The sequence below is a fragment of the Vigna angularis genome, chromosome 1 (assembly GCF_016808095.1).
Source record: "Vigna angularis cultivar LongXiaoDou No.4 chromosome 1, ASM1680809v1, whole genome shotgun sequence".
Lineage (NCBI taxonomy): Eukaryota > Viridiplantae > Streptophyta > Magnoliopsida > Fabales > Fabaceae > Vigna > Vigna angularis.
The window spans coordinates 63,449,245-63,463,370 of record NC_068970.1 but is presented as its reverse complement, the minus strand read 5'-3'; the positions used below and the strand labels follow the sequence as shown (position 1 = coordinate 63,463,370).

Below are 14,126 nucleotides of genomic sequence, written 5' to 3'. Positions count from 1 at the left end.
AAAATTTTGTAATCTTATTATTTTTTGGTTTAATTTTCTTTTTTATTTATTCATACAAATTACAAACAATATATATTTTTCTTTCCATTTTCATTCATTTAAATTACAGTAACTAAGCCTTAAATGGTGAAGAATTACGGGTGAGTACTAACCATGGAATCAAATTATCATCAATTGGAGAAATGTAATTATATTAAGCTAGCCTGTAATAAAACTACAATTTATATTCGCTCTAGTTCAAACCGTAATTTCGTTTCATTTGAATACAACAATGAATGAGGCAAAAGATAGTAAAGGGGAAAAAACTCTAGAATGGGGAATTAAGTTACATTGCTTCTTTTATGAAATTACAAGTCTGCAATTTACAAGTTACGTCGAAGCAGAGCAATTAATTCAGATTTCTATACTTGAATGACCGGAATCGAAGAAAATTGATAACCAAAAAATTGATCCTATGGGGACTAATTGGTGGGCCTGTGTGCTTGACAGTTGACACGCCCTTCAAAGAGAAGCAACATAACGAAGAATAGTGTTTTTACAGTTCAGAGTTGTAGCATACCTTCACACAATATTCTTCCATAGTTATCTCAGCTCATCTAAGTTAGATTTCTTTTCATATCTATTTTTCAGGAATAAGACTACCACCAGGAAACGAAGATGTTGAAGTAATGTTGCCCGCAGCTTTGGCAACAACATTATTAGTGGTTCCCTGCTGATGGGCTGTCTCAGTACTGGTATTTCCAGTGCAATTGTTGTTTGGGTCCTTTTCACTCTCTAATTCACTTCTAGCTAATGAAGAACACTTCGTTTCTGAAATTGGGAATATAAATTATAAATTAGCAACATCAAACAATAAAGAAGGAATCCAGCACATGAACTTTGATACTTTGAGCACATAAGTCGGAAATTCAAAGCCATTTCAACAGACATAGCTATATATAAGCAGGCCCAACAAAGCATTAACAAACAAGAAAGAAACAGCTGGATAATCTGACTCTTGATGTACACTTTAAAACAATACACACATACACACAACTATTTTCAATCCATGAGGTATTTACTTCATGTTTCATAGAACTTACTCATCCTTTACCACAAACAATAACTTGAAATCAGCAAAACACAGAACAAACCACGTAACTTTGATGTGAAGTGAACAATTTTCAAGATTAGGCATTTAAGCACAAGCTGCTATCCAGAAATCAACGGAATATGAATAGATTGCTCTTAGCAGTGGAGAAAATATCATGTACAGGGATGTGATATAACTAAGGTATATTCTAGGAGGAATAAGGTGGTACGAGGATCAAGCCTCAAGGCCCAGCAGGGAACCAACAGTGAAATCATGAAGAATATTCATGCTAGGGATGTGCATCTTAATGAAATTGGATGGACAGGGTGTCACAGAAAGCAAATGGAACAGGGGAGATTCAGGTGGGGAGTGGAGAATAAAGGTTAGTAAGTGAGAAAGGGGTAAAGCCAACGCAGTGCTATTTTACTTTCTTTGCCGTATTTCTTTCTTATCTTCGTGAAAATGTACACTCTCTCGGCTGATTGGTATCAGACTCAAATAAAGTCAGTTTATACATAAAGAATACAGGTTTAGATTCACAGAAGTAGAACTAACCAGATGGTAACAAAGACAAATAACTCACGGAAAAATAAGAAAACGGTTATTGAGAAGGCTGTCAATGTTATTGGGAGTGAGGCTATTATTTGTCTAAATTGAAAGTTGAGAAGATCCATTTGTAACAGCACCAGCGCTAAGGATGAGATTTGAAATTTTTGCAAACAAATCATAACTCAGATCAGATGAAGGTATTGACTTACCATTTATTTCTCCCATAGTGATAACCCTATTGAGAAAGTCTCTAAATTTTGTCAGTACAATTTTTTCTTGCTCGGCATAGACCTCTGTCATTCCTTGACCATATGGCGGTTGCGAAGATGTGTTGCAAGCATGAGCCCTTGATCCAATAGGGGAGGCAGAAGTCATGAACATTGTATCTTGCTCATCGCACATCAATGCTAAGGTTCCAGGAGACATTGGCCTCCCTTTTGGGACATCAGCACCATCTGAACAAGAATTATCTGGGCTGATTTTATCTGTCTGGTTTGCACTCAAACAATCATCATCAGCCATAGCTTTCTCAACATTAGCTTCCTTTTGGTTTGGTAATTGCTCATGAGTTGAAGAAGCAAGAGAAGTTTCTGTGTGATCTTCCGCATGCTTGTCCATTAAATTTTTCTGGTCTGTTCACAGTAATAAAAATAATCGGTCAAAGAACACAAGTCAATTGATAATGCTAATCACTGGTAGATAGATAGCAACTGAAATCACCAATTACACAGAAAACTAAAAATTTCTTGTCCACACGCAATCTTTTCTTCTAGTAAGTGTACACTAATGGACCACACGTATTACAGCCCGTTTGGTTGTAGGAAATATTTTTTGTTTTCAAATCCTTAATTTTTTACTTATGATTATGAAAACGCTACATGGCTTTCACCATTTCCAAAACAAAACTCTATAAGCATAAAAAAATGAAAGTTTTTATAGTTATTATGATAGAAACAGAATACATAAAAAGAAAACATATTTTATGGAGTAACATGAAAATTTTAAATGAACTAAAAGGTCAATTGTCAATATAGAGGATTCTTAGGTGCTCAAGTTTTTCAATACTTCAGCATCTTGAACATTGCATTCCCTCAGATATTCCAAAACTCACCAAACAACTATTCAGTTGCAAATAACATCGGCGCATGGGCAGGGTAACAAACATTTAGAGGTCACGTAAAATCAATTCCTCTTCAAAATAGATAACTTTTAATTAATTGTACTTCCTTTTCTGCTTTCCTTATTTCCCATGAAGGAAACTATTGTTTGCAGGTACATTATGAATTAAATCAGGTTGAATTCTGTAATTTATTATTTAGCCAATTAAATCCTCAAATTAGTTTGATGGCACATAAACAACATGCTGATAAATAAAATTCTGAACCTTACTGTGGTTGAAAACTTGTTTAGTTTTCATTTTGTCATGCACTTGTAAAGCAACAAAATTAGAAAGTCTTATCTGATGTAACAAATTCAATTCGAGCACCCAGAATTAAAACATGTATAATGCTCACTCAGTATACGAAAGAGAAAAAGAAGAGAAAAAGTGGGAGACAGAAAATCTATTGTCGGTTAATACAACACTACTCATAAAGAAGAAACAAAAATCAACAGTGATGATATTTTCAAAACATATGATGCAATTCGTAATTTGACAATTTAACATGTCAATATACCAGTAAATGTCTTAGCAGCTTGTCCAGATACTAGCACCAGAACTGAGCAAAGTTCCTTCAGGTGCTGTGGTTGTATGATGTCTGCTAAAAGAGACCTTCAACAATAATCAAGTTAATGACTACATTAAATAAATATATCTTCATTTCATAAAATTTAAACAGTCTTACCTGTACATTAATTTTGAAGGACCTAATGTTGCTGGTCCAACACGAGCACCTGGAATAGGTGACATGGATGAGGATGGTGCAGGAACTCTGACATTGTTTGCCTGGTGAACATTAAAGAATATATATATTTACAACATTATTGTATATGAATTAGATATTAAAAGAAACGTTACAATTTTCACTCTTAAATTGCAGTAAACTAATATGAACTTGCAACTCAAGGAAGAACTTTTTCTAGACCCGATGTCAAGTCTTCATGGTATTGAAGTGAAACTTTCAGGGCCAAAGCAACAGAATTGATTTGTATTTATTCATTCACAATTTAAATAACAAGTTGACATTTTTATGTGCCTGATTAAGTAAATGTGACGCTTAAGACAAGAAATCATCCCACCCACAAGGCTAGTCTTTAGGCATGGACTTTCCTGACAGGCTTGAGTCACAACAAATGGTGCTTTCACTGAGGCCAGTTGACATGAACGGGGCAACCTAGACACGGTAAAAACGAACCAGAGAAAGACTTGCTCTAAGTGAAACCCTAAGCATGCAAAAAAGTCAGACTCTGACTGGATATCCAGATTGGCCATAGTGGACACAGGCTCTTGAATTAACTTACAATACTATAATATCTCGCACAGAGAAAAAATGAAAGCATATTGTCATACTTAGGCCTTGAGGCCACCTGCTCAATGGATTAGCTTTTTGAGATGGGCCTTCCTCCTGGGTTTGAGTCGTACTAGAAACATTAGAACAAATCAAAGGGACCATGTCTCGATTAAATAAAGACTAAATCGAATTTAAATGCATCTTTCACATTTAATTAAAAAATATAAATTGCTATTGCATAACCGTAAATATTACAGTCATGAAATATTAAGTGACTGTAAATTGTAAAACTGCACTAGCTGTTTGTCTACACTTCCCCAATTTAACTGATTTCCCAAGTTAAAATAAACCTTAAACATTATTAACAAATTTCACCTGTTGTCCCAGCCTTCCAAGTGACGGATCTTTGATGGTTGACCCAAATAAGAGTTCTTGGCCTTTTCTTTTTTTTGATATTGGTGGTGATGAATAGCCAGAGGAACCAATAGCTCCAGTTATGGCAGCATTGGCTGCCTGCTGAATATACACCATGTTGTTATTTTGATCTCCATGGAACAAAGCCTGTCTCTCTTCACTACCCTCAAAGTTTTTGCAATCCATGCATTTACAATTTTCAGAACAAAGAATGTTGGCTTGGAAGCACTCACAGTACTTCTTGAGGCACCCAGATTTTTTACAATGGCATCCCTTGTTGTGCTTTCCCAATATCAAAATTTCCCCAGCATCCTCCTACATTCGTTTTGATGCCCAAAGATAGTCAACAAATTGAAAAGTTAAAAGAAAAACGTAACACATTTACCACTGATAATGTTCTGAAGAAAATTCATTTGTTTACAGTTTTAAACTTTGGGTCATATATAAGTGAATTTGTCAGCTGTTTAACAATAGGTTGCTGCCATACAAAATGTTTATACCTTAAAAAGCCAAGTTTGTACAGACAAATGAGATTCATGCTTGTGTTACTAAATTTAATGAAAAAGCAAATAAGGAAACTAAAATGAAATGTAAAGATTTCATTGACACAACATTTTAGGAGATAAAAAAGATGAATTATCTAAATTATTGCTTGTCAAAAACAATATCAACATAGTGATAGGTACGGAATAGAGACAATTAATGTAACAAGTAAGGATATTTAATATAAAAGAAAATTGCTTATTTCTACAAAATTATAAAACCAGAAATGGCTGAGCATAAGCAAATGCATGAACCCCTAATTATGGAATGATTCACTTAATGGAACTTAAAATTATGCAATGGGGAAAACAACTACACAAGCAGAAGTGACCTCCAATTATAATGAAGAAGTTTTGCATATAACTACACAGTGAATTTAAATAAAATTAACAAAAGATAACAGGAGAAATGTCTTGTGCCACTGTACCAGAATGGAACCTGATGAGGTTTTAAATTTCTAATCAATAAAAGCAATACCTTAAATCAATGCTAATGACCCACGATATAAAACATGACACGCAACACTAACAGTTAGACAAGCTAAACGGACCACATACCCTGCTATCACGTGTTCCATGAGGGCTGCTTGCAATTTTCGGCCTGAACGCATTTGGATTGCGTTCCAAAGTAGCTTCCACCGCTTCTCGTCTAGCAGCTTCATTTTCCACATTGTTATAGCAATTTACACAGTTGCAACCATCACAATATATTCCCGAAGCAAAACATTCACAATATCTGCGCAAGCAATTCAAACATTAGCTCCACATAACTTACCATTCCATCCAACAAGAATCAAAAGCACAATAAAAAGAAGACAGAGAAAGCCAGAGTATTTCACTTACAGCTTCAAGCATTTTGAATGTTTACAATTGCACTGTTTTTGTTTTTTGGGAGTAGCTTCTTTAATTTCAAAGCCAGGCCTCGGTCTCGACTTTGGAGATTCTGGTTTCCTGAACAAAACAAACGCTAATTGAAGACCAAAGAGCAAAAAACCAAAACCAACTCAAGCAGTCAACAAACACCTTAGCTGGAAAAAAAAATAAAATAAAATTCATATCATATTAAATTAACCAAAACTAATAATAATTATCAGTCACTTCTTTCTCATTTCTCAACCACCAAAACCCGAAACCGGAAAGGAAATTTCCTATCCAAATCTTCACAAGCTCTGATTGCAACTCAACTTCGCAACTAATAAAAAAATACCGGCCATGTATTATACCCCCAAACAGAAACATCAAAATCGAAACTTTACTAACAAACTCAAAATCCCAGAATTTCCAAAATTTCAAACATTTTTCAAAAAAACACAATTAAACCTTCCTTTTCTCATAACTCTGAAATTCCATGAGAAACGAAAAAGATAGAAACATATACAGAATTCAAGAACTCACCCAACCCTGACGGAAGCAGAAGGCGGCAGAGGCAAAACCACCGGCGACTGCGGTGGCATCCCACCGAAGCCGGTGAAATCGAGCTGTCTGGCGAGCTTCTTGGCGGGAACATCAGACGGCAAAAGCGCATTCGCGACGACGTCGTTGGGCACAACATTCTTGGGAGCACAATCACTCCCCTCACCTTCCCCTTCTCCCATTAAAACAATAATTTAAAAAAAAAAAAAAAGTAAGAACCTCACTCACTCCTCCACTCACCGATTATCAACGATAACATCAACAACAATCAGCAACAAATTCATCAAAAGTTAAGCTCAAATTCAGTGGTTTCAGATCCAAACACCACGCGACTGCGTGTGCAACTCTCGAATCAAGACAATTCGATCCAAAAACCAACTGAACACAACAATAGAAAGAAAAAAGGAAGAAGAAGAAGAAGAAAAAGAAGAAGCAGAAGAATAGTCTGTGATTAAGAAACCAGAATAGAAGAGAGGGGCTTCGTGTTTCTTTCGTTGGTGGTGTTCTCGTTCGCCCCTCTCTTCCTCCCTCTCTCTCCCAAGCTTTTCAAATTCAATTTTCGTAAATATTCAACGGCCAGATCTCCTTCCCCTCGTCATCCCACGCTCCTCCCCTAAAGTGCCAATCTCGCGGCGCAAATTCATAGAAGCCTCACTCCTCTTTCCTCCTCTGCCCTCCGATTCAACTCCCCTAAAAACCCATGTTTAATATCACCCGTTCAAGGTCGACACGTGTGCGTATTTTATCCCACGCCTCTCTTTGCGTCACTGGGGGTTACAACAGTGGATTTCGTTTTGGGATTAAACCTAAAATGTAAATAAACAGAGAATTTGGCGCTAAAATAAAGTAGTCCCATCCGAGTTGTTGACTTCCCAGTGCAATTCTTTTGAGTTAAATTCACTATCATCCCATAAACATTCAACACAAAAAAATTTGCAATGCTAAAGCCTTTAATATCCTTTGAATTGAATTGAAATTGAGATAGAATATTTTAATTTTATATCTGAAAAAAAACTAAATTATTTTTTTTAAAATTGATTAGATTCTGTAACAGATTATAATTGGCATGAATAAATATTTCATATTTATAATATGATAACTCTAAAAATTGTATGACAGTAATTTCTTTTCCTTCTTCTGGGAGCAATTGAAAAAATTGTTAAAGAAAATGGAATTTGATATTTTTGGTGGGTAATAAATTGAAAAGGAAATGACATATTTATATGTTTTGTGAGAAGGAGATGACAATATGATGGCTGTATGGTTTTGGTGTGAAAAGGCTTCGATGGTTTAAAAACCTGAATCGAACTACCCACTACAATTGGACCATGGATGACACACCACCACTTCCATTGGCCCCGTATAAGCCAACATGTAAAAGTCAATTCATTATTCGATTCCTTTTCAGGTGAGAGTTAAAAAGGTTTCATCATCATCATTCTCCATTTTCAATTACCTTGATTACCATCAAGAAAACAACATCAAATTTGATCCCAAATTTAATTATGCTAATATAAGTATTTTTATATAGTAAGTTTTATCAATTTTACTGGAAAAAGACACAATCCAATAATCATATAAGAAATTCACGTTACTCTTTATTCAAAATCTTAACTTAATAAGTTAATGATTCACATTTATATGATGTTTGATATTTAATATAGTATTTGCTTTGAAAAAAATTAAAATTTAGACACAGTTTTATTTTTAAAAAATATTATCTTTAAAAATTGAATAAAATAATAATATTTAAACTTTTTTTATTTTTTTAAAATGATATAAAAACGCTTGAAAAATCACAGTAGATGTTAGAAATTATAGAACATAAATGTGAAGTATTCTAATTTGTTCCGATAAATAACCAATATTGAAACATGCATACGTCTGTGGGCCCTTTTAACGTAAGTTCTTCGTCATCAAATCACGAAACCTTGTTGGTAGTTTGCTTGAGAATCTATTTTACGAAGACAGCCTATAATTGATGTAGCAAATTTTGTCTTTGAAGTATGAAATTAACTTCTTGTACTTACATTTCAGAACATCATTGCCTACTCTCTCGTGAATATTATATATTTTTAGAAGGTACTTATTTTTATTTTGCCGGAAAATTGAAAAAATAGATTCAGCATGGAGCATAACACTAGATACCAGATTTTGAGATAGCCCTTGGTCAGTATTTAAAGAGTGTCAAATAGTAGTTATATTTACATTACCATTCTCTCCAATTTGCTGCCAGTATTTGGTTTATCAGCCAATATTTAACTGTGTACTAAACATAAAAAATGTTTAATTTCATAAATATAAACTTCACAAAAAAAAAATACGTTTAATATATGTGTTGCGAAGGTAGTGCACAGAAAACAAAAATCAAGGAATTAGCTTTTAAAAGTTGTACTTAAAAATCTTTATTTAAAAGTAGAATCCAAGTCACATTCTAGTATTCTACTGATTCCAAAATTGCATAAATCAATAAGTGTGATAGGAAATTACAAGGCTAATAAACCTGAACTTCAAAGGATTTTCATCCTTTATTCCACATCAGAGAAGCAGGGCTGGGCTTATGGAATCACAAAATATGCTAGCAGAATGAGAGGGATCTTGAAGAGGCATAGAACAACAACAATGCAACCGATGAAATATTGAGAACTAGAGAAGACGATTTCAATAATAGATGTTGATAATATATAATCTGTTATGCTCCGTTTTTACTGAATTTGTACTTCTTCTAAGTAAACAAGGATCGAGTTACGTTGTTCCTTTTCTGATCATTTAATTATGTGTAAATGGTTCATTTTGCAGGTGTGATATTACCTAAAGACCTATTTTAATTCTTCATATTTTTGTGTATTTCCTTTGGTGTTCAAGATTAATTGTACTTTAAATAAAATTAGATACAAAAATTATTTGTTGCTGCTACTACTGCCCTTGGTTAATCAATAGTTTCATCTTTTGGTCTAGAAATTATAAACAATATTTCTTAGAGACTAGTTAACTGGGACTTAGAATTTGGCAGAGGGAGCTGACGCTGATATCAGTGTTTCACGCCGAGCAACTCTCATACTTCAGAAGACATTACGAAATTGTTATATGATCGCAGAGCGCAGCAAACTGTATTAGGGCATAACGTTTCATAGGAAGAAATTTGGTGTATTGGCAGTCCAAGCTAAGCTTGATATTCAAAAACAGTTTTAATTTCAATGATGGAATATCATGATTTTCCCCTGTTTTCAGACGTGGTATTATGGATTTAAAGGGGATTATAAATATCACGAAGTATACCTTTCCAATTTCCATCATTTTCATTATTCTATTTCTGTGTACTGTAAAAAGATGATAAGGTAAGGCGTGCTTTTCTCCTTTGAATGATATGACAAAATACAATTATGTAAAGAGACAAAAACAAGGTCATGGAATTCACGTAAAAAAGGTACGGAGTTAGTTAATAAGAGGAAACTCGACTATATTCCTCTATTCAATTGTTAAATATCGTAAGTCTAAGTTCACAAAGAGGCATGCTCATATAGCTGGAATGCAGAACCTGCCAGTTCCACTCATGTATAGTCTATGTTTATGGTGTTGTTCTATAGATATAAATCCTCTTGCTGTAAGTTGTTTACCAGGTCATGACATGGCCGGAATAAACACAAGAAATAACTAGTTACTAATACGTTCTATCTGTAAATATGACAAGATACAAGTCCATGTATTACACCAACTATGAGTGTCATGGTCAACTATGAATTCATGTTAACACAGTCCATCAAGTTTTTTTCAATAGTTTATCTCTCTGTTCACATCAAATCCGAAAAATATTTCTCATAAATATTCTCACCAAATAATTACCATTTGAACAGCACCACACAAAAGGTAAAGGCAGGTTACAAGGATACGATGTACCTTGAATTCTTCAAGGAAACTGTATGGAGAAACCGGTACCAGTTCTAGTAATATTGAGCGGGCCAAACTCATCAAAATCAGAATCAGATTCCATTCCATCCAGATCACCCCACCCACCAGGGGAATCCTCATCTTGTCCGTTTCTGTTAAGAGGAACTGGCAGCTCAGAAATCGGCACAGGAAGAGGCTCTTCATTAAAGTACTTGTCATTAAGCAACTCCATTGCCGTAGCCCTCTTAGCAGGATCATAACAAACCAGTCTTTTCACCAGAGCCACTTCATCAGGGGACCTATTTGGTAAACAGGCTTCAATACCAGCAGGGTTCTCCACCTTGCTAAAGGAGATTATCCCATAATCAGGAAGTTTAGAACAACCAACCCAAACACTCTCATCAAGGTTACCCAAAACACTAATGATTCTACTGAGCTGGTCAATATCAGCAGTTCCAGGAAACAAAGGCTGCAAAGTTAAAAGCTCCGCAAATATACATCCCAAGGACCACAAATCAACCTCCAAACCATAGTCTCTGGATCCATAAAGCAACTCAGGAGCCCTAAACCAACGAGTCCCAACACATGAAGTGAAACAACCAAGTTCGTTCTCTTCATCTTCCCTGTTTATGTCACTTGTGGTGCATGTTGCATTTCCATCGTGAGTATTAGTACTAGTATCCTCATCATCAATGTCTCTAGAATACTCTTCATGCTTATTAGAATCATCAAATCCAGGCTCCGTAAGAATTCTTGCCTGAAAAAATAGCCATCAATTCAGTACGTAATTGGATTCCCATTGAGTCATCCAGAATTTCGTTGCTACCCTAGTTAACCAAATTTTGTAAGTGTTCATGTGTTTGGTTTCAATTTTGAGGAATTGAGTGTGTATATGTGTTTGGGTGAGTGTTACGAAATTGATTTTATGTGAAGTTAGTTTTGATGAAAATTGAAGTAAAAGTGATTTATTCTAAAGGAAATTAGTAGGTAACTCACTATAAATTTTCATTATTTAATACAGAAGCCATTTAAGTTTCGTTAACTCAGGAATCAACTGCTCAAGCTAAAACTAGATATGTAAAAGTGTACAAAAGAACACATTAATGATTACTTCTGGATAATCGAACGTGTGACTAAACATACACTGAGTTTTTGGTGTTGATTTTGAGTTGAAACATCTTCACATTTGTGTTTTTATTAACCTACTGACTTTATTTTAAAACAAAAGCATTGAAAAGTAATCACATAACTTCAAAAACAATTTGAACTAAAAGTCAGTTTTGCAAACACCCGCTCAATCAAGCGCTCAGACATTTGAAAAGTCGGGGTTAGGGTTTTGTGGTTGTCGACAATGAGAAGAGATTACCTGTCCGAAATCGGCGATCTTGAGGAGGCCATTTTCGGAAATTAAGAGATTCGAGGGCTTCAAATCACGGTGGAGGACCATGTTGCGATGACAGGCGTCGACACCAGAGAGAATCTGGATCATCCACCGCTTGAGCTGGCCGGCGGGGAGGGGCTGGTTGTCCTTGGCGGCGTCAGCGATGACGGTTGCCAAGTCGGTCCTGAGGAACTCGAGGACGAGGACGGCGTCCTCGTCGTCGCGCCAGAAGTATTCGTGCATAACGACGACGTTTGGGAATCCCTGGAGGAGTTGCAACGCGTCGATTTCTCGGAAAGCAGATTGGTAGTCGTGGATTTCCTTGAGGGCGACGGTGAGGCCATCGGAGAGGCGACGGCCACGGTAGACGTCGGCGTAAGCCCCCGACCCGACCCGCTCCATGACCTCGTACTTGGCGATGATCTCGGATCGGGTATGGATGCTCCAGCTCTTGGGTGGGGGATCCATCTCCATCGCACACACTCTCACTAACACTACTCGATGCCTGTCTCTCCTACCTTTTCTGCTATGATAAGGTTTTAAGCCTTCAATTAAATCTATGAATTTGTTTTCTTAGATATAAAACGTATTGATTGGTTATTATTATTAGTAAAATGCGAGACAGAGTAAAAATGTTTAAATGATACGTGAATGATTATATTAGTAGTTAGTTCCTCAGAATTCGACAGCCAATCGCCACGTTTTATTGTTGGACCAATTATTATGTGACACGTGTGCTACATACACATGACAGTTATGGAAGAAAAATACTGAGAACTTGGAATATATAAAAAAATTAAGAGTGTTACTCCTACATCTCCTTTGTTTCAATCTGCACCTTCTCACATTTATACCTTCATAAAGTGTAATGATGATATAATGATTTTTCAAACACCAACGATCTTTATTTATATACTATTGTAACGTAACTCTTGGATGCACTCATCTCATTTAAGCTTGTGCATGTACTTTCAATCTCATTTTCTTTGTTAACTTTTTGTTATTAAATTATTTTTGTTATTTTGTATTTATTATATACATTTTTTAAGTGTTAATTATTTTAACTTTTAATTTAATTTATAAGATGTTTCTATTTATATAATATGTTATATGCTGTTTTTAAATTTAATTTTATGTTGTTTTAGTTGTATGATGTTTTAGTTTTATGCTTTTATTTAGGTGTTTTAATTGTATGTTGTTTTTTAGTTAATAAACAATTTTGTTATTTTATGCTTTTTATATGATTGCTTAGGCAAGCTTGACATTTTTTCTCAATTAGATCTTTCTCTAAGAAGATCTTGTCCTAGCAGCTTTGAGAATAAACTTACGGAAGAAAGACACACCCTGGTGCGTTTTAATACATCAATCTTTCAAATTCAGAAAACAATAATAAAGCAAATGAAAAAGAAAGAAAAGCTTGACCGTAGTTCAAGCTGTGGCAAAGTGTGAAACCGCATTTCCAATTACGGCGTTGTATGAACCACACTTCCAACTGCGATTAGATTGCATTTCAAACTGTTTCTCAACCACACTTCTAAGTGCGGAGAACTCTACAATCCTTCTTCCGGAGAGCTTTGCAACTCCTTTTCCAACTTGTGCGATTACAACATCGACTTTCATCTCATCCAACCCAAAAATGCATGTAAGCGACAACGAATGAGAAAGGAGGGAGGATGGGAGGAGCACTCCATGCGAGAAGAGAGAAGAAAGGGGTGTATGCAATACGAAAGTAAAGTTCTGACAGGGGCACAGTTGAAATAATAAAATAATAGGGAGGTGCAAGATGAGACTGGTGAGCTACAGGGAAAATCACTCAAAAGTTAACCATATTTTTAAAATTCTCTAAATTTTGGATTTATATTTTTATTTATAAATGTTTCATTTACAAATCATATATCTCTAAGATAATATTGAAATATAATTTTTTTTATCTTTTATTAAAATATTTACTAATTATGAAATCTATTAATTAAATCAAAACTTTCTCATATACTTATATTCCATTTATTTCATTTATAAGTCTAAAGATTCTGTTCTATCTTTATATTCTCCAATCACCTCAAAATTGATATTTTATATGTTTAGGTAGATAATTTATATTCGGGTATATGAACCACCATATACCATGAAAACTTGGGACCTATCTCCTAGAAAATTGGTTACCAAGTTTGAATGTTCTAAATAAAGCAAATATATTTTGGTATTAATAGTCCACCTTCAATAAATCTATGCAATCTATCTGAATCACTCCCACTCTCTCTCCCATAAATCAATGCTTTCAAATTTCCTCACATACACAAAAATAAACGCAAAGCGAATAAAAAATATATTTTCACACATCTACTCAAATAATCCATATATGGAAGCACACCTACTCTAAAGGTCAAGGAACCTGAATTAAGTCGATCACGTTCCGA

At 34.9% G+C, this 14,126-nt stretch overlaps 2 protein-coding genes across 2 annotated transcripts; both read right to left on the bottom strand.

Annotated features, from left to right (window-relative positions):
• Positions 1–308: 308 nt before the first annotated feature.
• On the bottom strand, positions 309–7,112 carry LOC108347710 (protein tesmin/TSO1-like CXC 5). Its single transcript, XM_017587127.2, has 8 exons — positions 6,423–7,112; positions 5,871–5,978; positions 5,586–5,763; positions 4,447–4,800; positions 3,466–3,566; positions 3,298–3,392; positions 1,831–2,253; positions 309–810 (listed from the first exon to the last, which is right to left on the bottom strand). The coding sequence occupies exons 1-8, from the start codon at positions 6,620–6,622 to the stop codon at positions 620–622; spliced, it is 1,650 nt and encodes a 549-aa protein (XP_017442616.1). The 5' UTR covers positions 6,623–7,112; the 3' UTR covers positions 309–619.
• Positions 7,113–10,078: 2,966 nt separating this feature from the next.
• LOC108346858 (cyclin-dependent kinase F-1) lies at positions 10,079–12,282 on the bottom strand. The gene is made up of 2 exons (XM_017585912.2): positions 11,695–12,282; positions 10,079–11,085 (listed from the first exon to the last, which is right to left on the bottom strand). The coding sequence occupies exons 1-2, from the start codon at positions 12,181–12,183 to the stop codon at positions 10,348–10,350; spliced, it is 1,227 nt and encodes a 408-aa protein (XP_017441401.1). The 5' UTR covers positions 12,184–12,282; the 3' UTR covers positions 10,079–10,347.
• Positions 12,283–14,126: the final 1,844 nt, after the last annotated feature.

Coding starts and splice junctions, on each gene's coding strand:
- LOC108347710 (XM_017587127.2), bottom strand. CDS start 6,622: ATGGGAGAAGGGGAAGGTGAGGGGAGTGATTGTGCTCCCAAGAATGTT. Junction 5,979..6,422: donor TCTGCTTCCGTCAGGGTTGG/GTGAGTTCTTGA, acceptor TGTTTTGTTCAG/GAAACCAGAATCTCCAAAGT. Junction 5,764..5,870: donor CATTCAAAATGCTTGAAGCT/GTAAGTGAAATA, acceptor TTGCTTGCGCAG/ATATTGTGAATGTTTTGCTT.
- LOC108346858 (XM_017585912.2), bottom strand. CDS start 12,183: ATGGAGATGGATCCCCCACCCAAGAGCTGGAGCATCCATACCCGATCC. Junction 11,086..11,694: donor AGATCGCCGATTTCGGACAG/GTAATCTCTTCT, acceptor CTATTTTTTCAG/GCAAGAATTCTTACGGAGCC.